This window comes from Galeopterus variegatus, unplaced genomic scaffold (genome assembly GCF_000696425.1).
Source record: "Galeopterus variegatus unplaced genomic scaffold, G_variegatus-3.0.2 Scaffold256, whole genome shotgun sequence".
Lineage (NCBI taxonomy): Eukaryota > Metazoa > Chordata > Mammalia > Dermoptera > Cynocephalidae > Galeopterus > Galeopterus variegatus.
This window is the reverse complement of record NW_007726367.1, coordinates 210,867-237,220: the sequence shown is the minus strand read 5'-3', so window position 1 is coordinate 237,220 and position 26,354 is coordinate 210,867. Positions and strand designations below refer to the sequence as shown.

General features: G+C 46.6%; 1 protein-coding gene across 1 annotated transcript in view; it reads left to right on the top strand.

Moving 5' to 3' along the window:
* The window catches only part of KIAA0556 (KIAA0556 ortholog), a 171,901-nt gene that overhangs the window by 12,888 nt on the left and 132,659 nt on the right, over positions 1–26,354 (top strand). The window contains exons 3-4 of the mRNA XM_008566623.1: positions 17,022–17,098; positions 24,921–25,090. Coding sequence (XP_008564845.1) covers positions 17,022–17,098; positions 24,921–25,090 — 247 coding nt within the window. The remainder of the gene's footprint in view (positions 1–17,021; positions 17,099–24,920; positions 25,091–26,354) is intronic.

The following is a 26,354-nucleotide window of genomic DNA, read 5'->3' as shown; positions in this document are numbered from 1 at the left end:
AGTTTTGGAGGGGACATATCCAAATGATAACAGTCTCTGTCACAACTACTCAACCCTGCCGTTGAGCACAAAAGCAGCCATAGTCAATATCTAAATGAATGAGTGTGGCTGTGTTCCAATAAAACTTTACTGACAAAAACAAGTGGCTGGCCTGACTTGGCCTGTGACTATAATTTTCTGACCCTTAGCCTAAATAATAAGGATTTGTTTGGCTCCCGTGGCAAGAAATCTGGAAATAGCCTCATGAGAAAAACATAATTTACACTTCCACCAAAAATATTTGTGAAAGTCTGTCTCTCTAAAACCTTGCCAATAGTGAGTATTAATAGCCTTTTATATTTTTGTCAGTCCTCTTTGTCCTTATTCCTGTGTTTTCAGTAAATGCCTCAGCCTTATCTTCTAGATCACTAATTTTCTCTATATCTGTATTCTGCCCTTCAGCATCTTTTGGTTTTTTTTCATTTTGATGATTAAATCTTTTATTTGTGATTTCTAATTAGTTCTTTTCCACAATAGGCTGTTCTTGTTTGATGGATGCAATGTCTTCTCTTCTCCCTCTAATAATATTAAATATATTCCAGATGTCTCTGCTTGCATTGTTATCTCTGTTTCTTTGGTTGTTATTTCTTATATTTATTAAATTGGCTCCTCTCTTTCATGGTGTTGGTTTGCCTAGAATGTCTGGTGATTTGTGGAGATGTGCCCTTCTGTGTACTATGATTTCCTGTTTCTTCTCTGTAGATGCTGTTTTTTGTTTGGTTTTGTTTTTTATCTCTAGTTTCTGCTAGTGATTGTGGGCAGAGGGGCAGAATTCTGCAAGATGCGTGATTCTAACAGTTTTTCTTGAGCACAGGGTCTCCCTTTTCCTTCTGGCTATGTCCTGTCCTTCTGTCTCACAACCCGCAGTCATAGCTAGCGACCCACCATCACAGCTCCTGAAGGTTGGGTGGATCAAAGGGCCACTTCCTGCTATCCCCATGGGAGTTCTCAGTCAATTCTGACCCTTGGCCTGGAGCCTTCTCCTCTCTCTCCCTGGAGAATGTGCTGCCTCTGGGTTTGGAGCAGCCCAGGACCACCTTCTCCTTTTGCGGCAGTCCTTCCTCACTTCAGTTTTGGGCTGAGTTTCTTTTCATTAATCCAGTTCTGCCTGCTATCCATTTCTCAGGGATTTCTCAACATTTTTAATCTGCCAGTAACACCCTCTTTATTTTTCCATGCTGTCATGGAGTTGAAATGATGTCATTTCTGTGAACTTGGGTAGGAGAGGCTGATGTGTATACTCACTCTTAGTCTCCCAGCTTGATTCATTCTCGGGGTAACTTCCTGTTAGGGTGTTCACCTTCCTGATCATCGTCATCTAGACAAGTTCATATTTCTCTAAAAATGCATCATCTTGGAACCAAATGGAATATTCCATCTATGAACTGATCAGTGCAGAATGCAGGGATGGAGTGCATTTTCTGATAAGAACTGGGCTTAAATGATGTATCTGCTCTGTACTACCTTGATCAAGTCTTTTCACCTCTTTAAGCCTCAGCATCTTTCCCTGTCACGTGGGATAGAGACAATAATAGCTGCCTCATAGGGTCAACGAGAGCATCAGTTGAAACAGCGGATGCCAAGTGTTCAGCATGGGCCTGGCACATAGTAGGTGCTGAAACATGTTAGTGCCCTTCCTCTCTCTTAGTCCGAGCATATATTTCTAATACACTCATTGTGTGTGCTGTGGCGGTGGTAGTTTTTGGCAACCACACCATACTGTTAGCTCATACTGAGCCCATCAGCCAAAAGCCCTGTTTTCTGTCTCATGAACTTTTTTGAAGCTACTCTTCCCTCCCACCACCTCCCCCTGTATAGGACCTTTGCCTTGGCAGTGACGTGTTCTATCAAGCTGTACTTGATCCATCTCTAGCCGGTAGAAATTGACCTGAACCCAGATGCCGTCATCCAGTTTATTCCATGTGCCTCCCATCTGAATTCATCCACAGACTTAATAAACAGCCTTCAACAGCCAGATCCAGCTATTGATAAAATTATGGCCTGGGATAGGATCAAGGACAGAAGCCCATGGCATGCACCCTTCCCCAGAAGAGTAATTTAGATGACTGGGCAAGATGATTAATTTGTCCAGTTCCTGTAATAGGATGTCCTTGTGACTTGATTATGATAATATTAGCAACCATGTATTGGTTTTTCATATATTGCTTTTATTTCTTCTAGCAGCTCTGCAAAGTAAGTATTTGTATTACTTAGACTTGGTTAAAAAAAATAAACTCAATCTAGTTTTAGCAGATGGGGAACTATATTACCTCTTCACGAGGCTCTGAAGAGGGCATGCTTCCCAGAAGCCAAGGGCTAGGATGTACCTGGGTGTCAAGATCAGATGAACCCCTCTCGGGTCCCAGGAAGTCCTCTTGCTACAGCGTTTATTTCTTTCTGCTTCTGTGTCATTCTTTTCGCTTGGAACAAACCAGCTTTCTGTCTTTCTCACCCCACCAGCAACTCCTGAGTCCACTTACCCCTTTCAGCAGAGTAGCCAGATCCTCCCTAAACCTTTTAATCCAAATTCCCCAGGATGATTGGCCCCTTGGTTCAGGTGCCTGTTCCTGAAATAGCCACCTGCGGTCAACAGTAGGGCCACACTGTCCCAACACGGCTTCTAGGAATCTCAGTGCTGTAACCTTATGGCTCATGGGGCAGGGTGACATCCAGAGCCCAGCTGCACAATGTACAAATAAAAGTGAGGCCCAAAGTGACACAGCTAATAAGGAAAATAACCAGAGCTTGATCCCAATTTTGTGCTACTGAAGCTCACCATTGCTAATGCTCTGCTCCTTACGCTGGGCCATCTTTCCCAGGGTGGCTTCGGTTGTGGTGTTGGTGAGGGCTGGCCAGCGATTCAGGCCAGGAAGCCGAGGGACCCACCATGTGTCATCACCATGGTCCAGTACCCCACCAGGGCTCTGAGATTTTGGGCTGGTTTGCTTTTTTCTTTGGCAACTCTGCAGTCACCTCTGTCCTAGCCATCTCAGGACTCACAGTTTCGCGGAGGGACCTGACACTTTGGATTCCAATACAGCTAGGTCCAAATGCTAGCTCTGCCATTTATGACTGGGTGACTCTCTGTGCATCAGTTTCCTTAACTGTAAAATGAGCATAATAACTACTTTAACAATTGTCACAGTGATTCAATGAGATAATAAGTGTAAACCATTCAGCATAAACAATTACTCAACACAGCATTCAGTACTCTAAATGGTAGCAGTTTATTTACTATAAAACAGTGAGGAAAGTCCAGGAGTCCAGGAGAGGAAGCCTTTAACTCAGCCAACATGGCAGGGATTGGAGGTGGATTGGCCAGGGCTTCAAGGAGGAAGTGACATTGAAGCTTGAATAATGGATTGGAGGATTGGGGTAGGGACACAGCAGTTAAGAACAGATGTGGGCGGGCCGGCCCGGTGGCGCACTGGAAAGTGCGCCGCTTGGGAGCGCGGTGGCACTCCCGCCGAGGGTTCGGATCCCATGTGGAGACCGGTTCCCGCTCACTGGCTGAGCGTGGTGTGGGCGCAACACCAAGGGTTGCAATCCCGTTGCCGGTCCCTGGTACGGGCGTGACACCGAGGGTTGCGATCCCGTTACCGGTCAGTAAAAGAGACAAAAAGGAAAAAAAAAAAGAACAGATGTGGGCACATGAGCATCTACAGGTGTTTGAGGACCGGCATGTAGTTCACTGCTGTAGAAGCAGAGGATCGGCATCAGGAGCATACGGGCATTGCTGAGGCCGCCAGTGTAGACCGGGACCCAACAGAGAAGACTTTGTGTGATCATTCATTCATTCATTCAGTTGGCAAATGTTTTTCAAGTACCTGCTGTGGCAGGCACTATCCTGGCCCTGAAGACCCAGCAGTGAACAGCACAGACCCGAATCCACACCTTCATGGAGCGTATGTCCTAGTGGTCGGAGGCAGACACTAAACAAATAAATAAAATATAAAGGGTGTCAGAGAAAAAAATAAAGCAAGGAAGGGGCCTGGGAGGACAGGGAGGGTGGTTACACTGAGGATGTATGCAGAGAATAAAGGAAGTGAGAGGCAGCCTCACAGATTTCTAACAAAGCATTCAGCAGAAGGAACAGAAAGGGCAAAAGCCCTGGGGCAAGGGACATCTGTTAGAGGGCCTTGTGGCTGTGTGTAGTGGCTTGGGCTTTTACTCAGAGGAAAGTAGGAGCCATGGGATCATTGTGAGCAGAGGAGGCCATGATCTGACAGCTTTTAACAAGATGTGCTCCCTAGCTATGTACAGAGAATAGGCCGTGGGTCAAGTGCAGAAGCAGGGAGACCAGGCAGGGGCTGCTGCAGAAACCATGGCGGATGATGCTGGGTTGGACTGGGGGTTGCAGCGGAGGTGCAGAGAAGGCACCAGATCCTGGGTATTGTGAAGGCAGAGCCAGCTGGATTTGTTGTTGGATCAGATATGGGTGGGAGAGAGAATCAAAACAAGAAGGACTTTAAGTCTTGGTCTGAGCAGTCAGAAAGATGGATTTGTCATCTCCTGAGATGGGAAAGAGAGTGAGAGCGGACTTATAGGGGGAACATCAGGAATTCAGATAAAAACCTGTGAAGACCTCGAGTAGGCAGCTGGATATGGGAATCTGGAGTTCAGGGGTGGAAAGCCGTGTTAAGCTGAGTCTGTTTGGAGTATGGGACCATTGATGATTTTTTTCCTTTTTTGAGGAGGGAGGTAGGGTGGGCTGAGGTTATTAGTTATGCATGTAATACATGAAAACATCTTTCTTTAAAAAATTATTTTTAGGGCTGGCCGGTTAGCTCAGTTGGTTACAGTGCAGTATTATAACACCAACATCACAGGTTCAGATCTCTGCACTGGCCAGCCACCAAGAAAAAACCCTTCTTTTAAACCTTCTACATAGAAATCCCTTTGCTAATTCCTACCCTCCCTAATCCCAGTCTTTCCCTCCTAGCACAACTGTTGCCATGAGCTTGCTAGGCATTCTTCCAGACCTTTCTCTATGCATTTATATACCTGAGCATACCCATAAAATACATGTGGTTTTTTTTCCACTGTATTTCATTTATTTGTTTGTTTGTTTGTTTAACTATAAATGGTGTCATACTAAATATGCTGCTTTGCAACATGCTTTTGTATATTGTAACTTGCCTCTTCAGCCTGAATGATATGTCCTGGAGATCCATCCTTGCTGTAATCTCTCTTTTTTTTTTTTCTAACCTGTTGCATAGTATTCCATGGTATGGACAGACTGCGGGATATTTAGTCATTCCCTAGCTGGAGGACATTAGGGTTGTTTCCAACAAGCATTTTGTACATTCCTCAGGCACCTGTGTGAGTCTTCATCTGGGCCAGATTCCAATTGAATGGCCGGGTCTGAGTAGGTCAAGGCTGTGCAGGATTTTGTTTTGACTCGTTTTACTGGAGACTGCCTTATTGCTCCCCAAAGCTCTTCTGTCAGCCTACTCGCCCAGCCATGGTAGGTTTTCAGTGAAGGAAGCCACAGAGCTCTGTGTTTTAGCACAAAACACAGTGGATTGCCTATGGGTCAGAAGGAGTAAGAGGAGGCCAAGAGCCCGTGGAATTTGTGAGCCATCATTCCACTCTTAAAAGCATGCATTTGGAGAGGACACGTACTACTCTGGGGGCTGAGGAGACTCTCCCAATCCCCTCCTTCCCTCCTGAAATAGAGCCGCACTAGTGAAAAGCCGTCTCTCCCTGGGTCTGCATGCCCGACTTCCTCCCTAAGCCAGCTGCTATTCCTAGACCACCTCGCCAGCTTGAAGTCATACCCTCTTGACAAACACACCAGTAGAGACATTATAAAAATTGTTTTTATTACAATAGACTGAAGCCTCTGTCATTGGATCCCTTATTCCCTGTTTATGTTCCAGATCCTGCCTTCTGCCACAACCTGATACCATTCTTTGCCTGTCATCTGTGGCAATGCTTTTAAGGGTTGGTGCACAACAAAGGTTGTGATTGTCACCAGCCTGGCACCCATTCTGAGAGTATGACAGCAACCCCTGTCCCAGATGCAGACCAAATACTTCACCCACTGCCCTCCCCAGAAAGAGTTTAGCTCAGCTGCTTCCTCCATGGGCAAAGGAAAGATTCATGCTTAGAAAAAGTTAGATCATCTTTTCTTTGCACGAATTTCAGGTGGGTGTTAACTGTGTGGTGTAAAGTGCCTTCACGGTCAGCTCAGGGAGCTGAGTTCAGATCTCACCATAGTTAGAAACACTGATTTGTTTCTAAGCAGCGTCATCTTGATCACTAACATTCATTGAGCATTATTGTATGCCTGACAGTATTCTCAGCATTTTATATTTATATAGTGGATGATTTTAATCATCATCCTATTTTTTTTCTTGCAACTTAAAAATTGAGATATAATTCACACAACACAAAATTCACCATTTTGAGGTGCACAATTAAGTGCTGTTCAGGATATTCACAATGGTGTGCAACCCTCACCACTGTCTCATTTCTACAACATTTACTTCACCCCCAATGGAAACCCTATACCTATCAGCAGTCACTTCCAATCACTCCATTTCCTCATTCCCTGGCAACTGCTCATCTCCTTTCTGTGTCAATGGATTTGCCTCTTCTGGACATTTCATATCAATGGGATCATGTACCATGTGGCCCTGTTGGCTGGTGTCTTTCACTTACTTCCAAGGGCCATCCATGCTGTAGCCGGTGTCAGTACTTCCTTCCTGTGACTGAATATCCCATTGTATAGATATAACACACCCTGTTTGTCCTTTCCTCAGTTGGTAGACAGTTGGGTTGCCTCCTCTTTTTGACTGTTGTGAATAATGCAGCTTGACATCATTACAGCTTTGATGATGCAACTACCATTTCCCAGTCCCACAGCCTGGCCGGCATTCTTACCCAGGCGGGCTCTGCTGTTCAGGTTCCTGACCACCCCGCTTGGCTGCTCAGCTGGAGACCGAAGAGTTGAGGGCTTTACGTCATACACCTGCACGGTGACCACATTTCAGAATGAAAAAACTGGGCCCTGGGACCACAGGAATTAATTATACTTTTGGGATTTGGGTCTGGCCTATTTGAATTCAGGACTGTTGTGGCAAATACTGGCTGAGTTGGGATTTTCTGTTTAGTTCGAAGTGCATTTCTCAAGGGCCTTGGATTTAGAAAGCCTCAGCCGTGTCCTTGGAGCTCATGGTCAAGAGGAAAGATGTGCTGTCTTAGGTTCCCCAGGAAGCAGACTCTGAGGAGGAGATGTGCGTGCAGGAGGTTTACTGGGGAGGGCTCTCAGGAACGACACCCATGAGGGGTGCTGGCAGCAGGGTTGGGTGGAGGGAGCAAGTGACCTGTGTTGCAGGCCTGGGGGGTGATAGCCCTTCAGAAATGTCCCCACTTGAGTTAAGGAGCCAGAGTCTTTGTATCCTTGGCTACAACCAGTATCAGAGAGTGGGCGTAAACTTGGGCAATGCCCCCAGCAGCTGGGGCACGAGCAAGCAACCTGGCCCCGTGGCACAGTGTCCCCGATATATGCCATATCCACAGGAGGTCTGTGCAAATGCTTTGGGATAATAGCTAAGGGAGAGCAGGACCCAACCTGGGGGCAGTGAGCAAGTCAGCACCATCCCTGCCCTCATGGGTCTGACATCCTGACGGGGGAGAACACAGACAAACGAACAAAGAGAAGCTTTCAGAGAGTGAGCAGTGCTGCCAGGGTGAGGAGGGGACACTGGGCCAAACATGCTCCCTCGAGCAAGTGGGAAATGTCCTAGACTGGGGAAACAGGAAGGGCCATGACCTTGAGGAGGAAGGGGCTTGGCTTCTCAGAAGCAACCAGAAGGGCTAAGTGGCTATTGGGATGGGGGTGAGAAAACGGAAATGATGTCGGGGAGGGTAGTGGGCCCAGATGACATTCATCTCTGTCTCTAGCCCTTCGTAAGGTGCCTGACCCATAGGAGAAGCTCAAGGAGTATTTGTAGGGTAAGTAGGAAGGCGGCGCACTCCCCTCTTTAGGGATACGTATTGTCCTGGTGATGGACGCACCCCATAGGGATGTCCATTCCCTTAGAAGGAAAAGTTTTCCGATGCAAATCGGGCGGATGGAGGCAGAGACAGGCAGGGAAAAATTCTCCTGGCCGCCCCTCTCCTCTCACGAGGCCAAGTAGCCAGTCACGTGGGACTGAGGCTCTGACAGATAAACATGGCCCTAAATCAGTGTCACTGACAGCAGCCTGGGAGGACAAAACAGCAGCAGTGCCTCTTCCTCCTTAGCGGTCAGAGGCTGTTCACCCTTCCCAGGCCCAAGCCCCTCCCTGCTGTCCTGAGGAGTGGGGCAGCCAGGAGAGGAGGGGGCACAGCCTCAACCTTCCCACCAGCAGGCCCTCTGGGAAGCTTCTGAACCCCTCTCAGCCCTCCTCGACTCAAGACTCACTTAAAGCCAAGGAGAGATAATGTCAATTCTGCCCCAAGCCCTCCTGCAACTTCCTGGATGCCTGGGTAAGGCTGGAGTCCTCACCACCCACCTCTGTCCACTTGTCCCCTGTCACCTCCTTGCACTCCCCTGCCTCACCTCCTCTGCTCCAGCCATGCTGGCCTCTGAGCTCTTCCTCAGACATACCCAGCACTCCCACCTCACTGCCTCTGGACAGCGCACCTGCTGCTCCTGCCACCTGGGAGCCCCCTTTGTCCACATACCCCTAGGGATTGCTTCTTGCATGGCCTCCAGGTCTCCCCTTGAAGGTCACCTCACCAGAGAGGCCTTCTCTGACCCCCCTGCTGACCTAGTCCCCCTCTCTCCCCACTCCCTCTGCCCCTTCCCTGCTTCCTATTCCCCACAGCACTTCTCACCATTTGTATATCACATACTATATGTTTTACTTTTTTTTTTTGTCTGTCTCCTTTCACTAGAATGTGAACCCCATGGTACCAGAGACTTTGTTGTGCTCACTGCTGTGTCTACAGTGCCCAGATCGGTGCCTGGCCAGAGTAGGTGTTCAATAAATATTGAATGAACGCATGCATTTGTACAATGAAGCCAGCACCCACCTCACAGGGTCATGTGAATGTGGATGTTCTGACACTGTGTTTCCCAGCATGTGGTTTGCTTACTTCCTTGTAGGTGGCGCATAAACATTTCCTGTTTTAGCAGGTCTGTGTTTATGTCTACAGTTACCTTCTATTTGTGGCAAGCGATAATGATTTCCATCTATGGTACTCACATGAAGATTTCTTTTTAAAGTAAACTCATTCAGGATTTAAAAAGTCTTCTATATTTGCCAGCCTAAAAGATAGTTTATAACACACGCTGCAATTTTACAAAAATACCAAAAACTTTTCTGAGACTTAAAAGAAATGCTAATTATTTTCTATCAGATATGCACTGGAAATGATTTTTTTATAAAAATACGTACAGCTTACTGTGTCCTGGAGTCTAGGAGGAAACCCTAGATTCTAGATCTGCAATAATATTCTATCATTGAAAAACTCTGAAACTAAGTATAAAATCTAAAAGTATGTATTGGTACAAAGCAGGTAGGGTAGTAATAAAAGTAAGTCTGAGATTTTCGAAAATAACCCATACTCTCCCTTCATCTACATGATGTGTGCATAATGTGTAATATTTTGTCAGGACATCTACCTACCCCAGGACGTGAGAAACTCAAATGTTTGCTGCAGTTTTTTTTTTTTTTTTCATTTCTTTCCACCTCTAGGGGGTAGTATCAGCTATTGCTTTACATCTTTGTTGCTTGGCTTCCGTTTGCAACATGGGCACATTGATTGCAGAGAATTTGTTGTTCTTTTTTTTGAGGACAGCACTACATCTGATAGGTTAACAAGTGCAAACTATGCTTTTTCATTCAACTACTATGCACTAAGGACTTACTACACAACGCTGGGACACAACAGAGTCACTGGTACAACAGAGTTGGCACTCGGGGTGGGTTTTGAAGGAAGAGTAGGAGTTTTGTTACGTGGGTCGTCTTTTATTGTGGGCTTGGGGCCACTAGAAACATTCATTAGGGTGTCACTTAATCCTCTACCAAATGCTTCTCTGAGCCCTTGGACAGGGCACAGACTTTGGATTCAGACACCACTGAGTATTAGCTTATTACTGAACCACCCAGAACACACTCAGGTGTAAATCTCTCTCTCTCACACACACACACACTTCAAACCAGCTTGAGTAAAGAAAGGAATGTATTATTAGTTCATGTGACTGAAAAGTCCAAGATAGTGTCGGCTTCAGGCATGGCTGGATACAGGGGTTAACTGCTGTTAAAAGTATCTGGTTTCTACCTGGTCTTTCTCTCACTGCCCTCAGTTCTGCTGCCTCTATGTTGGTGTCACTCTTGGACAAGTTTCTCCATGGAATATATGGATGTTCATAATGGTAAACCTAAAAAGTTGATTTCAAAAATGACTCCCTTTCCTCCCTAGTAGCCTTCAGCTCATATCAGCTAATAAATAGTTCCAGGGGAAGAGAGGTAGGGACTTTTCTAGGAGATTCAACCAATCCCTGCATTGAGGCTGTTGGCTTAGCTTGTGACACATGCCTCACCCTGAGCTGTCACCTGACCAGGGAGGTGGAATGTAGCAGCCAGGCCTGGGTCATGTGCTGGCCCTTGCGGGGCAGGGATGTTGTTTCTACACACGCCATATGGATTGAGTGGAGAAGAGGTGTCTTCCCAAAGGAAAATCAAGGTGATGTAACCAAAAGAAAAGGAACGGATCCCACAAAAACAACATCCTTATCTCCACTTAGAGGCTTTGTGGCCTTCAGGCAATTTGCTTCAGCTTTTAAAGCCCCAGTTTCCTCCTCTATAAAATGGGGATAATGATCCTAGAGCATAGGATTATTGCAGGAATTAAACAAGAACCCACAGAGAGCATAATAAACGTTGGTTAAGGTGGCCTGCAGAGATAGGCCCCAGTAACCTGGAGCCTTCACCTGTCACACATACATCGTCCCTCAGTTAAGATGGGAGGAGGCAGTGGGGGATCGAGTGGCTCCAGACACAGTTCCTTCATACCCTCATTATTAATTCATTCTGTTACTGTTCTTCTCTACTGGCACCTGACGCCTGCCGGGTTAGATCCCCATCATTCTTAAGCCCTGGAAACCAACATAACGCTCTCAGCTGCTCATTAATGCAGCACAGGATTTGGGACTCACTAAATCAGCCCTGTCTAGGAGAATTCCAATATTCTGGCATCAGAGCAATAGTTGATCCCTGAAATATGGACTCTGTCTAATGCCTTTAAGTATACCTGATTCTTGGCATTTCTTTCCAATTTCAGGGGTTTTTTCCCCCAGAGAGAATTAATAATATGACCATTGATAAAATTCCACCCTTTCTATGGGACCAGCATTAGGGATAAAGATGATAAGGATAACAGTAATGACAATGAGACTTTGCTTTCGTGTCACATCCAAACTCCTTAGACCCTTCGCTGTACATAACTCACCCCTCCTCAGCACCTGTCACTCTAGCCAAACTCAGCTTTTTCAGGCCCCTGGACCTTTGCACATGCTGGTCCTGCTACTTGGAATGCCCTTCCCTTTTTTTTGTTGCCCAGGTGACATTTCAAGTTTCAAATCCCAGCTTAAATGTCTCATGTATTCATTCACCCAACCAGTATTTATTGAGGACCCCGTTGTGTGCCAGGCACTGTTGCATGGGCTTGGCATGCACAGTGAACCAAACAGACAAAGCTCTCTGCCTTCATAGAATTTTCATTCGAGTGCACAGTCAGCCTGATAAGTGAAAGGCATAATGAATAAGATAAATTAGGGTGTGAGTGGGGAGACTACTGGAAGTGGGGGGTGTTGTGCACAGCTTGCAAGTTTAAACAGTTTGGTCAGGGAAGGCCTCACTGAGAAGGGAAGATCTGGGCCGAATCTTGCAGGAGGCAAGTAATCTGGACATTTTCCTGGTAGAAGAGCATTCCAGGTGGAAGCAGCAGTGGGTTGAAGGATTGAGGTGGGAACACAGTGGGTGTTGATGATACTGGAGTGAGGAGGAGGAGTGGGTTGGTGGGAGGTGAATTAGATCTGGGAGTCCGAGGTCCAGTATGGGTCTCGAGGCTGCTGGGAGGGTCTTGTCCTTCACTCACAAAGGCTCAGGAGCCCAGTGGAGTCCTGAGCACAGAAACAACATGATTCCACTTATCCTTCAAGTTCCCTGGCTGCAGCAGGGAAAACAGGCTGCAGGGATGAAGGCAGGAGCAGGAGGGCAGTCTGGGGGGCCTGGACCAGCATGGGGTTGGGGGAGAAGTGCTCAGATTTGGATATACAGTTGTTTTCATGTGAAGCTGATAAATTAGATGTGTGGTGGGAGAGGGAACGAGGCTTTGAAAATGACTGCAAGGATTGGGGACCAGCCATGCTCTCAAAGGCCTTCCTGGTCCCCTCATTCAGACCCCTGGCATTACATTTTGTATATTTTGTTATAATTATTTGTCTCCTTTTTTGGGTCCCAGGTGCCCTTGGTAGTCTGATGAAAGTCATGGACTCTCTTCCCAGAAAAATACCCTCATGCATCCATTTGAATGAGTGTCCGCAGAACCCCCAGTGGGGACCCCTGGACAGTGTGTGGTTCCTTGACCAGTTGTAGTTGCCTGACATTGCACAACAGCAGGGGGCACTGTTCACACCATACACAGTGTGAAGAAAGGCTGTGCAGCAGCTGAGAACAGTCTATACAGACAAGCCAGTATGTGAATACACACCGTATCAGAACTCTTGTTAAACCCCACTTGCACATGTAAGGGGGCCGACCACACAGAAAGCACATAACTGCTGAAAAGCAATAATGATAAACTTGGCATTTTGCAGGGTTCTCACACCTTTACTGGGCACCTTAGGTTTTCATATCTCCATTTTATACACAAGGACCTAAAGCCTCAGCTAAATGAAGTATGCTGTGCCAGGGGGAGGCAGTGTTGGCTTCTGACCAGGGTTGTGGTGAGGGTTAACCTGGTGAGGCACAAAAGGGGTTAGAGTAGTGCCCGGCCCATAGGAAGAGCTTAGTCAGCTGAAGCAGTTACCACCATAGAGCTGGACGGTGGTGAAGCTCGTGGTGGAGCCCAGGACTCCAGCCTCACATGCCATGTTTCTTCTCCCTCCTCATGCTGTGGGTTTGCCCTCCAGGAATTTATAATCGACTGGGGAATCAAGAAGAAGAACAAGAAAGATAAGGATCCTAAATTACTTCCACTTTTATCCTAGTTAATCTCTATAGCAGCCCTGGGAGTTAGACCTTATTATGCCCTTTTTACAGATGAGGAAACTGAGGCTCAGAGGAAGCCAATAGCAGAGTTGAGGGCTCACCCCCAAGTCTCCAAATCCCCAGATAATTAGTGAGCAGTAAGTATATATAGTTAAATGCTAACAGTTCAGCACTTAATTATATAGTATTTTGCACTGTATTGTATATAATTTAATACTAATTGCAGGGTTTCAGAAGGATCCAAAGTGAGTGGGCATGAGAATGGCAAGGGAGGGCTTCATGGGGACTTTGGGAACTGAGCTGGGCCTCGAAAGTCTTTGAGTGGAGGCTGGAGGAGGATGGGTGGATTCTGGAACAGGGAATAGAATGATTAAGGCATCAGGTTAGAAGTGAGCATGGGGTGGGAGTGTGGAGGGCTAGGAGAGTGCTATTTCAGGAGTGGAGTTCTGGGGCTGGCCGGTTGCTCAGCTGGTTAGAGCATGACCTTGTAACACCAAGGTCAAGGGTTCGGTTCTGCATATCAGACAGATGCAGAAAAAAAAAAAAAAAGGAGTTGTATAAATGCAGATGTAACTCATGTTCACTGAGAACTTCATAAGTGCCAGGAACTGTGCTAAGTCCTTTCCATGGTTGTTGCATCCAGCCCACATTTAACCCTTGATAGAAGAAAGGAAAGTCCAAGCAGGCAGGTACTGTCATTGCCTCCTTTTACACATAAAGAAATTAAGTGGCAGTATTGTGACCTGGAACCAGGCCTGACTCCACAGCTCATGTTCTTCCCAGCCCAAGCTCAGAGACAATCTGATTGGAGGTGGGGGTATCATGAGGAGTGTCAAGTCTTACGCCTTGCTACTCAAAGTGTGGTCCATGGCATTACCCAGGAGCTCATTAGAAGTGCAGACTTGGGCTCCTCGAGTCCTATCGAGTCAGAATCTGCATCACCACAGTTCCCAGGTGATCTGTGTACACAGCAGCTTTTGAGAAGCACAGGGCTGGTGAGAAGTAGGGCTGGATGGATGCCCATGGTCTTCAAGTCTTTCTATGACCTCCCTCCTGGCAGAGAAGAGTCGCATTCCTCAGAGGGCTTGAGGTGAGAGCCCAGGGTGGCCCAGCACAAGCTACAATCTCTTTGAAGTCCCACATTTCATCTAAAATGTCATCAAATGTTTCATTCCACAGCCTAATATACCAGTGGTCAATTTAATATTTCAAAATAGTTATGTAAATTGCCATGGAGTAGGACCGCGTTCCGGGAAGATGCATGGGATGGGTCCTTGTATCTTAAATGGGGTACTAATAACCACTTCAAGGGCTGCTGTGAAGATCAAAACAGAATCGTATATATGGAAATGCCGCATAAACCATTAGCACAATACACATGTTGTTATTCTGGAAGGAACCAAGAATCCTCCCCAGACCCAGTATTCTGCAAACCAGCTCCCCCAAGGGCTGAGATCTCATGTGCTTCCCTGGCACCAGGGTGAGGCAGGACTCAGTCCCAGGGGAGGACAGAGTAACCTCTGTGGGCATCTCAGGAAGCCAGGGAAATAAGAGAATAGGGAAAGCTATTGTTAGTTTGTCTTCTTAATCTCTTATAATTTTATAATATCACCCTTTCTTATTATTGCTTACTTCCTGATGGGTCAGATTAGCTAGTCAAAATCCCCAGTAAAACCCAGAGGTTTCAGAGACATCAGGGTAGGAGACGATCAGGGCACTGCAGCCTGTTCCCAAGTGGTTCTAGAGAGAGAGGAATCAGGAAGGAAAAGTAGGGGTGACAGGGGAAGAGGTAAGCATGTGGCAACCACCTGGGATCCTAAGGGGGAAAGGAGGAGAAAGGGGAGTGGGCTGCCAGTCCTGGACTAGGAGTGACTGCCTGGGCTCCCCATCCAGAGGGCCCCACTTCCTTGTAATCGGAGGAAGAAGTGAAGGTAGAGGGAGAGACCCAAGGCAAGTCAGACAGACAGACAGACAGACTGACCCTGACTATCCACAACTGAGAAAAAATGAGGAAGGGTAGCCCGAGGAGGCACAGGCAGAAGGCTGTGAGGGAACTGCAGGCACCAAGGAAGAGAATCTGGGGTGGGAGGAAGGGGTGGTCAGCAGGTCCCCATGGCCCAGAGCTTTTGAAAGGTTGAAGAGGAGAAGAGCTATTATTTTTAATTAAGATGGTCCCAGGTCACCCTTGGGTAGGGTTCTGGTAGAATAATGGGGTTAAAGCCAGATTTTGAGAAGTTAAGAGAATGATGGAGATTCTTTTTTTCTCTCTCTTCTTCCCATGATAATCATTAGGATTCCCACACAAATTGCATTTCTCTTACAAATGTCCTACTTGCCATTTAAAAATTAATCTCTGTAACTTGCTGTAACTTGTGACCAGTACGAACCAAGTTGATACTGTATCTCTAATCCATTCCTTGGCAAAAAGTTATTTAAGAAACAGCAAATCACAAAGCATTGTTTGTAGTGTGCTCCCATTTTTGTTTCAAAGAATATGTGTGTCTGTGTTTGTAGATATGTATCTAGGTACATTATGAACAAAGAAACACATCCAGAGGATTATAAATCAAATTATAATAGGGGTTTTACTGGTAGATGCATATGTCACTTTAAATATGTGCCGTTTATTATACATTAATTGTTCCTCCATAAAGCTGCACTAAATTATGATAGGGATTATCCCTATGGTCAGGTTATAGTATATTACTTAAAATTTTTTTTAGCTGGAGATCACAGAAACTCAGCTGAAACTTCTAAAGCAATAATGTAATTGTCCAGATACTTCTTCAGGCATGGGTGGATCCAGGGACTGAAATTACATCATTGGAAACTTGTCTCTCTCTCTGTCTCTTGAATCAGCTGTCTTTTCATTATTATTGTTATTATTATCGTTATCATCATCATCATCACCACTGTTTGGCGGCTGGCCGGTAGAGGGATCCAAACCCTTCACCTTGGTGTTATCACTGATGTCTTTTTTATCAGCTTCATTCCCTGGCAGTTCTAGGCTTTCATCTCATCGGCTCAGCACCCCAGTGGAAAGAGAGCATCTCTTCCCCAAGTGTATCGGCAAAGCCCCAGGGCTGACTTGGGTCCTGGCTGATCCCTAAACCAGTGAATCACTGTGGCTGGGAGAAGCACTATGTTGATTGGCAAGGCCAAGGCCATGTGACCCAAGAGGAGAAAAAAGGAACTTTCAAGGGCTTCTAAGGAAACCGGTGAACCAAAAGAAAGGGCCGAGTGGTCCCCACAGGAAGCCCAGAGCCCTGTTGCCAAAAGAGGAGGCACAGAAGCATGAATGTCCCTTCCAGAGGGGCTTCAGCTTCACTCGCTGGGTCACACATTTCCATAATGGCCGTATTGTTTATAGTAGACACGCATTTCTCCTGCAGCGGCAAGGGCAAAACAAGATCCTCTTTTAGAGTTGGGTTGAATCTGATTATGACAGTTGAGATAACTAAATAATGGGTGTTGAGAAAACAGTAAAGCCTAAATCTTGTCAGAGCTCTTGATTTTACAGGCCACAGGAGAATGAACAGTAGCAAGACTGGGGAATCAACCTTCTCCTTTGTGTAGATTATTAAAGTTGTGTGTGTCTAACAGACAGTCTCTGGGGCTCTGGGTCACCAGAGTGACGCGCCCAGGGAGCTGGGCCTTCGTCAAGGTCAGCCTCCACCTCTCGGCCTCCTGAGCTGGCGTGTGCAGCACCCTGGCTCTCAGCAAATGCTTCTCTGCATTCCTATGTCACACTGCTCTGTTTCTTCATTTCAGGGTTACACTAAGGACATGGTGACAGACTTTGATGAGAAACATGATGAGTATTTAATATTGCTTCAGCAGAGGAACCGGTAAGATGAAGCCGTTCGATGGTAGTCCTTAATATCAGCCAAATACAAATCTGTTTAGATTTATTAACAGCATGCAGGCCCTGTTTCACATAGAAATGGGATGCAGAGCCACCCTCCACTCAGAGGCTTAGGATATCATCTGCAATCCCGGCTCCTATTTCTCCATTCACTGGTTTAATTGCATCTTTTGATTGAGCTGTAGCAAACTGTTCGATGTGTAAGTCCCGCCTCTTGCCTCCCTGTTTCTGTTCTGGGAGAAGGTAGGATTGTCATGAAAAGCTCAAATTTGGCAGGGCCTGCGCAGTAGTCACCTGGCTAGCCCTGTCTCCGATCTTACAGGCTTTGACAGTCCCCTGAAATCTGAGCCTATAATCATGCTATGTTATGTAAAGATGCAGTCATTTTACATTTATGTTTGAAGTCGGTCTATATGTCATTTGGGGTTAAGACACATTTTGTCTCTGAAGTGCTGGTTCTTGAAAAAACCTGCAGAAGGTGCAGTGTTTAGTGATCAAGGTCAAAGCAGCATGGTCTGGTTTGAAAGAGGTGTCATCTCCTAGGTTCCTTTGTAAGGCTGAGGAAGCTCATTTTCAGCTCACTGTGGTTTCTCTTCAGGCCTCAAACCTTGCAGTAAGCTGGATTTGCAAACTCAGATGCTTGGAGGGGCCAGGCAGTGAATGAAACCAGCTCAGTGGGGACAGAGAGCACCTGGAACTTTCATATCTATTGTTTGTGGGATCACAGGCCCCAGGGTCCAGATCCTCCAAGTTTGCCAGAGAAGCTGGAAATCTGGATTTGTGTTGGCAAATTGCCTGTGTTTTAAAATATTGGTAATGAATTCAAATTAAAGTACAAAACAAAGAACACTGTAGACCCACAAAACTCATCTGCAAGAGGGGAAAGAAAGGAGAGGGTACTTACTTGGGCCTTTGTGTTATGGGAGTGGGCTTAGGGTCTTGCAGACAAGAGTCTGGAGGGTGTCATCCTGACTGTGGATTCTCCCTTCCTCTGACTGACTGGATTCCTGGTGGCATGTTACATGGGACAAGTTTTTATGTACAGCATAGTCCCATGCATTGTAGGAGTTTAGTATCTCTGCCTACCAGACCCTTTACTAAATTTCATTAAGACCCCCATTGTCTGTAACAACAACACCCTCCTACATTTCCAGATACCCTCTAGCGAGGCAACACCTCCCTCATGGAGAACTTCTGAATAGATAAACTCTCCGGGACCAGCTAGAAGGGCCAGGACCATGTCCTCTGTGCCGAGCCACTCTGCGCTGCGCTCCATCCCTCCCCACATCGACCTCACACTAGAATAGCAAAAGGCTTATGCTGATTAGACCAACATGGGTTTTCATCATCATTAATGCCCCAGAGCAGGATGTTTTTATTCAGTTTCTGGCAGGCTGATGGTGCCACCAAACATCTGAGTGATTATTTAGTCATCCACATGTGAGTTGTCTGGGGGAGAGAACGCGTCATAGTTCCTTATGAACAAATTGTTTCTCATTAATTGGGGGATCAATAAGTGTGTGATCAAAGAGGTACCGGTGATTGCATGTATGAGAATTTCCAGAGACAAGGTTGCAGCAATGAGGCAATTAAAAAATATATCAAAACTGAGTTGCCATAAAATTTGGGTGGACATGTCATCACCAAGAGGGAGCTGTCTTGATGATGGGAAATTTGAAGGTAGAGCTGGAAAGAAACACCTTCAAACGGGGAGACCTGTGAGGAACAGAATGCTCTCAGGCTAAAGTCTGGTCAAGATTCAAAGGCACCTTTTTTCAGAGTGCCAGCCATCTGCCAGGCTCCTCACCCATCATTTCATTTAATCTGCACACTTCCAGTGAGGCAGAGAGAGTTTTTGCACCCATTTTACAGGCAAGGAAGTGGAGATCCAGACCAGTGAGCAACTTGCCCAAGGTCCCACAGCCAGGAAGGTGGAGCTGGACTGTGCTGTATTTACATTTTATTTGATGTTGTCATAAATAATCAAGAGGAAAGAAACCTACCAGGGTTGCCACTGGCCCTAAATTCACTAAGGAGTGCTTTTGTGGGAATAAGCTGTAATTTACTTGGAAACCTGGTTATGTGACCAGTTAGAAAACCAGCCTCTGAGCTTGACCCTGGGCATCAAAGGAGATGAAAACTCCTCTGGGTTGCCTGTCACTCAAGAGGGGGTGTGCAGTCTTTGGAGTGAGTTCTTAGCAGAAATCTGCCCAGAACACAGCTGTCCATAAGGTGCTGGGGGATGCTGTTTGTAATCCATTCAGCAGGATTTCATCTTATTATCACTGGTGCAAAGGGGAACATTGTGTGGAGGAAGACAGACTTTGTCAGTTAGTGCTCCTTTGCTTTTAAGGGACAGAAGCCTAAGGTAAATGGGCTTAAGCAACTAGGAAATGTTATCAGTTTATGGAATTAAGAAACCCAGCATGATACTCTGGCTTTAGGCATAGCTGGATCCAGGAGCTTAAATGATGTCACCGAATCAGCCATTCTTCATCTCTTACCTCTGTTTCCCCATATTGGAATCATTCTCAGGCAGGTACTGCCCTCATGATGACCAGTACAGCTCCTACTGATATCCTACCTCAAATGGAAGAGAGCATTTCTTTCCTAGTACTTCTCCAAAAGTGCTGAAGAAGGCGCTCACTGACCTGGCTTGGACCCCATTCCCATCCCAAGCCAATCCCTCCCTGTGTTTGATGAGGTGGTATAGCCCTACTGGCCACTTGGCCACCCCACTAAATTGGGCAGTGCAGCAGTCCCCCCAGGCCACATGGAGTAAGAGAAGGAATGAGCCGTCCCCAAAGGAAGTTCGTGGAGCCCTGTTTGGGAGAGGGGGGAGAGTTGCCAAGCAGGCAGAAAGAACAGGTGGCACTGCACAGCCCTCACCCTTGCAGAACTCCCTGGGTAGTGGCAGGGTGAGCACAAAGCCACCTCTAACTATGCCAGAAGAAGCAGAAAGCGACCATGTGCTCCAAGAAAGAACCAGGGAAGGGAGGAGAGGGGGAGACTCTGGAGACTTTACAGTGCTGCTTCACCCCTGCACAAACCCTCCCTCCACCTCCCACTGGACTCTTAGGGATGCTGGTCACTCAGCCTCATGAAAGACATAATCACTCCCAACAAAGTCTGCAGAAGAGCAAGCAGAGCCATCAAAGGGCTGAGACACGAGGACCAACTGAAAAGATTAGGGCCCTTGCATCTGAAGAGATGGCAGCAGGAAGGGGCTGTAATGTAAACTTATAGACTGGAGGGTGGATGCAGATCTGTTCATCGGGTACAAGAAAGCAGCAACAGGACATTGTTTGGGCCTCATAAAGGTTGTTTGGGGGAAACTTAGGGCAAAACATGCCCCAGGAGGAGATCCAGGCAGAAAAAGGCAGGAGAGGACCAGCATCACTGGGGGCCTCGCATGGGCTGGTCTCTGAACCGGGGCTTTCATCCCATATCCCATCTTGTCCTCAGGACAGCCCGTGGTGGTATAGGCATTCCTAGTCTTATTTTACAGAAAGGAAACAGGCCCTGGGGAGGTTTAGGGACTTGCCCAAGGTCTTGCAAGCTGGGGAAATGGCAGAGCCTCCAGTACTGAGCCCCTGTAGCCGCTTAGGTTCTGGTAAATGAAATGACAGAATCTCTTTGTCCCTCGAGGCTGGACTCAAAGGCCACTGCCTCCAAGCATCCCCCAGCTGGGAGCCATTGCTCCCTCCTCTGAGCTCTCCTTGCTCAGAGCCCCTGTTGCATGGTGCCTCGTGTTGGGGGCAAGAAACACTAGAACGGGGTAGGTGGGGACACAGGCTCTGGAGCCCCATGGACCGGCATGCAAGTCCTAGCTTGGCTGCTTCCTTGACTCTCTGGCCTCGGGCAAGTTCATCTATAAAACAGGGCCATGATAGAACCTAAATCCCAGGGCCACTGAAGGATGATGTAAGACAAGGTACTTGAAGGCCCACAGAAAGCCCACCATCGAAGACAGCACTCCTCTTCCTCCTATTCCTCCTCCTCCTCCTCCTCCTCTTCCTCCTCTTCTGCCCCAGCTGGCACCCAGATAATCCTTGAATGGCCTAGAGAATACCTCATTTGACCCTTGGGATAACTGAGGTCTGGAGGAACCATGTGGCTAGCTCACAGTCCCACAGCAGCCACACGGCTCAGTCCTAAGCCCAGTCACAGTAAGGCCACTGTCCTATGGGCAACAAACACACTTGCTCACCCTTTGTACTCACTAAGTCCCCACCATCTAGGTCCCTGCTTTGGTGGCCCATGAGGAGAAGAGTCCCCCAACCACCCCAGCCTCAACCGTGTCAGGTGCCCAGTAACACTCCCCCGTGACAGCCTGCTCTTAACTTGCCATCTCTCCTCTTCCTTACCTGGGCAAAAGAGCTCTTTGTACAGATGACCCCAAAAGTCACTACAAGGATAAGATGGAAATGGTGGCTGTGATGTGCATCAGGTAAGTGGCAGGTGCAAGCATTAGGACATTCAGCCTGTCCCCTGCTAGACCTTGAGTTCCCTGGGGCCCCTTGTTCCAGAAATAGGCATGGAGAGCATTCCTCATTGTTCTTCTCACGCAACAGGCACCGTGGCCTACAGGACAATGCCTGTGCCCGGGAGTCAGCTTCCAGTGGGGAGGGAGGGAGGATAGACAGATACACAGATAAATCCACAACATAACATCAGGCAGTGAGACATGCATCTTGAAAAAAACAAAACCCGTCAGAGAATGGAGGGTGGCGGGGCCGCAGGTGGGCAGGGCTCAATTTTACATAGGGCAGGAACTGAATCTGATTTATCTGAATCCTCTGCACCTAGGACAGCTTTTTATGCAAAGTAGGCTATCGATTAAAAAAATAACACTTTTCTTTGAAGCCACCCGAATATTACTGACACGCTCAGCTGCAGTAGGGGAGTTCCTTTAGCAATTCCTTTCCCAGCTGGAATAATTATCTCCCAATTTATCAGTTTCATAAATCCACTTTTTCATAAATCATTCTGCTTAAGGAGAGGCACACGCGGAGTGCCAGCCTGATCCTGGGTATCGGGTGCCATAGCCATTAATATGGCATCAGGAGACAGGGAGGGCAGGCTCTAGGGTAGAAGCTGAGGCAGGCTCTGTGCCTGGGTGATCAGATTCCTGCCCTGCTCTGCTCTGCTCTGCTGTGGGGCCTCCCGGGACCCTGGCTCCGCTTTCTCCCCGGGGACTGCTCGGACCCACAGCATCCTTGATTGTTGGCTCTGGCGAGCATAGCTATTGCCGTGTTTGGAAAATTGTCTCTTAGTTACTTGTGTTTTCCTTCTGTTTTACGTTGTTGCCTAACAATCAGGCATCTCCCAGGCTTCCAAGGCTGGCAAGAGATAAGCAGTCTGTAATAAATGTTCCTGCCATGATTATTGAAAGGACGGATGTATCAGCTGCTAAAGAAACACTTAAAAAGCAAACAAAGAAATCAGCCATAATGCCATTGCCTTCCCTTGACAGCCGATTTCAGTTTTACATTTATCACCTTCCACTCTGGGTCCACACACACAATATTTTCCAGCTTAGCATGTACCACATGTACACAGGGTTTATTTTGTTTTTTTTTTTTTAAAGATGACTGGTAAGGGGATCTTAACCCTTGGCTTGGTGTTGTCAGCACCACGCTCAGCCAGTGAGCTAACCAGCCATCCCTATATAGGATCTGAACCCACGGCCTTGTTGTTATCAGCACTGCACTCTCCCGAGTGAGCCATGGGCCGGCCCTTGCACAGTTTTTACTTTGCTTTTCTCACTCCCGCTCAACAGATCACAAACAAACCCCCATGATTCTACAGTCTTCATAATCACAGCAACTGCATAATATCCCAGCTTCCACTTCCCCAGGCAAAAACCAAGCATAGGGCATTTTCTATATATTCATATTACTTCCGAGAAGGTTCTGTGAGCTACCAACAAGATCTAAGATTGCCAATTTCAACCTTATCTTGCTAGCTTTAGAAGTTGTTGTTGCTGTGGTAAAGACTCTGGAGCCAAATTGCCTAAATTTGTATCTAGCCCTGCCACGAACTAGCTGTGTGATCTTGGGCAAGTTACTTACCCTCTCTGTGCCTCAGTTTCCTTACCTATTAAATGAGGATAGTAAACATTATTACCCTATGGGGTTGTGAAGATGAATGTTCTAATACGGTTGATCTCTTTACTCTCAGGTTCTGTATCTGTGGATTTGTCTACTCGCTAGAATGTATCCAGAATCCCACAATTAATACTTGTGCTTTTGTGGTCATTCACGGACATATGCAGAGTGGAGCAAAATTTTGGCCACCTGACACATTCCTAGCTGAGGTGGAACAATGCAACACTGCCTTCTTGCTTCAGCTCCCCTACTGTAAAAAGTGTCCTCGTTGCAGTATATGTAGTAGCATGGTTTTTGCATTTTTGTGCTTTTTGTTGGTGATTTTGCTGTTTAAACCGGCTCCCAAACATAGTACAGCAATGGCATATGGTATTCCTAAGTGCAAGAGGACTGCAGTGTGCCTTAAGACGAAAATGCGCATGTTAGATACGCTTTGTTCAGGCATGAGTTGGAGTGCTGTTGGCTGTGAGTTCAGTGTGAATAATCAACACGGTAATGAGGCATCTTTAAACAGAAACACACATAGAACAAGGCTGTGTGTTCATTGGTTAATGAAAATTCTGTGACCAGAGACTCGCAGGAACCTAATCCTATATTTCCCCTAGGAGCAGTGGTTCAGTATTAGCTAGTTCAATGTTCATGGTGACTTTCTGGAAAATAGCTATCTGAATAACGAGAATTGACTGTGTATGTATTTAGAACAGAGTTTGGCGCCTAGTACAGACCTTTTATGTAATTACTGTTATTTTTAAAAATTTAAATTCTGCTAATTCAGTAGGTAGGTACTTACTTACTAAAGAAGATGCACCTCCATTGCCATGTTTGTTGGTTGTCTTTATAAATCTAGTTGATATGGGGTTTTTATAAAGGCGAAGATTTTTATAAAGACACTGGAGAGGCTTGAGTCAAACAGAAGCAGTTCTGGAGGGAGGCTGAAGGGACAGTGCACACAGTTTGTGGCAGTGCACCATCAGGAGTGGGGAAGGAACCCAGCTTGGGGTGTGAGGTTGGGCTTTAGTGAAAGCTGAACTAGAGACCTGGCCACGCTCATGCGAAGACCCTTCTAGCCAAAGGCTGTGATAGCATATCATTAATCTTAAACAAACACCTGCATTGATGCATTTTTTAACCGCATCAGAATACGAAATGATGGCATTTGAAATATCAAAGATGTGTTTGAGAAGACATATATTCACTGAAGCAAAACATGAGTCCACCCATCTGATGAAGGATTTTCTGATTTGTAGATATGTTATATGAAACCTCTCTCACAGAGCTTTAGATCCCGAAACACTTTTTGTTACAGACACAGGGTCGCTCTCCACACAAAGTAAAATTGCATAAAATTGTGACCGTCTCTGGAAACCTGCATGGTAGCAGTGTGTGCACGCCTCCTTTCCGCCCTGGCCTCCACGGGGAAGGGACCCTGTGCATTCATTTTTGGTGACATGCATTTGAGCCTCAGAACGAGAGCAGAAACTTCCCTGCAGGGTCCAAAACAGTCTCCCCCTCGCTGCTTCTCCATGTGCGTAATGGGCCTCTTATGGGCTGTTTGTAGACAAACAGCTGGGCACATGCCACCCAGCCTCTGATTAGAGCCGCTTCGCTATAGGAACAGCAGTTCACTCCTGGCTTGGGGGTGGTGGTGGCCCAGACTCTTCCATGATGAGGAGCAAGCGATCATTTGTCTTCCAGGATATTAAAGCATTTGAAAGCCAAGGACCCTATGCAATTGAGACTGGAGCACTTGGAGCAAGGTTTCTCCGTCTATGTCAACGGGGCCAATTCTGAGCTGAAGACATCACCACGGAAAGCCATTCCCTCTGACTTCTCCAGAAGTGCCTCTCACGCTGAGGGGACACACGGTGAGCACAGGCCCTTCCAGGCCAAGCAATAGCTCTGCTAATTAAAATTAATTAGGGACTGTGGAACCACATCCTGCGTACACGAACTCACCAGCACATAGCTATTTATTGTATGCCCACTTAACCAGAAAGAGAGAGCATGAGAGTTCTAAAAAGAAATACAAGGGGACTTCAAAATATTCATGGAAAGATTCATATTATCTTTTACTTCTATCTTTCCACAAACTTTTTGAAGTGCCCTTGTACTTTTTTATTCTAGTCTTGGCCTCCACTTGCCCAGAGCAAAGGTGGCCAGAGCAGTTCATTCCTAGTTTTTACGTTTCCTGGGTCCCAAGTATCAGCAATTTAAGGATATATTTGGGGTAATTTTGATTATACCCGATTTTCACTTGATATGTCTTAACTTTAGAATCTAACCCCTGTGCAATATTTAATTCCATCATGCATTTCTGCATTGTTAATCCATACCGTGCCTACTTTAAACAGATTTCACGTGCCTTATGAGAAAAGCACAGGAAGCATGTGAATGTAAAGAAAAGCACCCACCCCAAGTTCTGGCCCAGTATAAGCTCCAGAATGATGCAGTAGTTGAATGAATGAAGTGGCAGAGCAGGTGGAGTCGGCTCCTAATTTGGCCGTGTTACTCTGAGGAAGCCACTCTGTGCCTATGTTTGCTCATCTTTGAAATGGCACCAATGAAGGTGGCTGTACCCAGGGTGCCAGAGTGCCGTTCAAGACAGGCTGCTTTGCCTGAGAGGCCAGTGTGCTACTGAGTTTCAAGAAGAGGGCTTAGATGAGACCAAGCTGGATTTGAAAGTACCCTGCTCTGCTACTCTAGCTTTGAAATCAAGAGGCCATTGAGACCTGTCTGACCCTCAGTTTCCTCTTCTGTAAAATGGGAATAATTATACCCACCTTGCAGGCTTGCCAGGAAGATTAAGTGACATACATGTAAAGTGTCTGGCACATAACAACCTGGATTTGTGTCATTCTAAGTCATTGCCTAACAGGTCTGGTAAGGTTCCCAAGCCATTCGTACACACATAAGAGTCAAAACAACAATAAAGAGATAGAGGAAAAAGTGATGTCCCAAAATATTCCCCTAGGAGAGCCACTGATGTTCAACAGGGAGTTTGCAGGAGCTTCCTAGCCCCCAGGGCAAAGAGAGAAACCAGTGGCTCTCCTACATTTCCCGGTGGAGGAGGCAGGGCAGACCTGCTGCTAGTTAGTAGAATTAGGCCTTTCCTGGTCCAGGTTTCAAGGA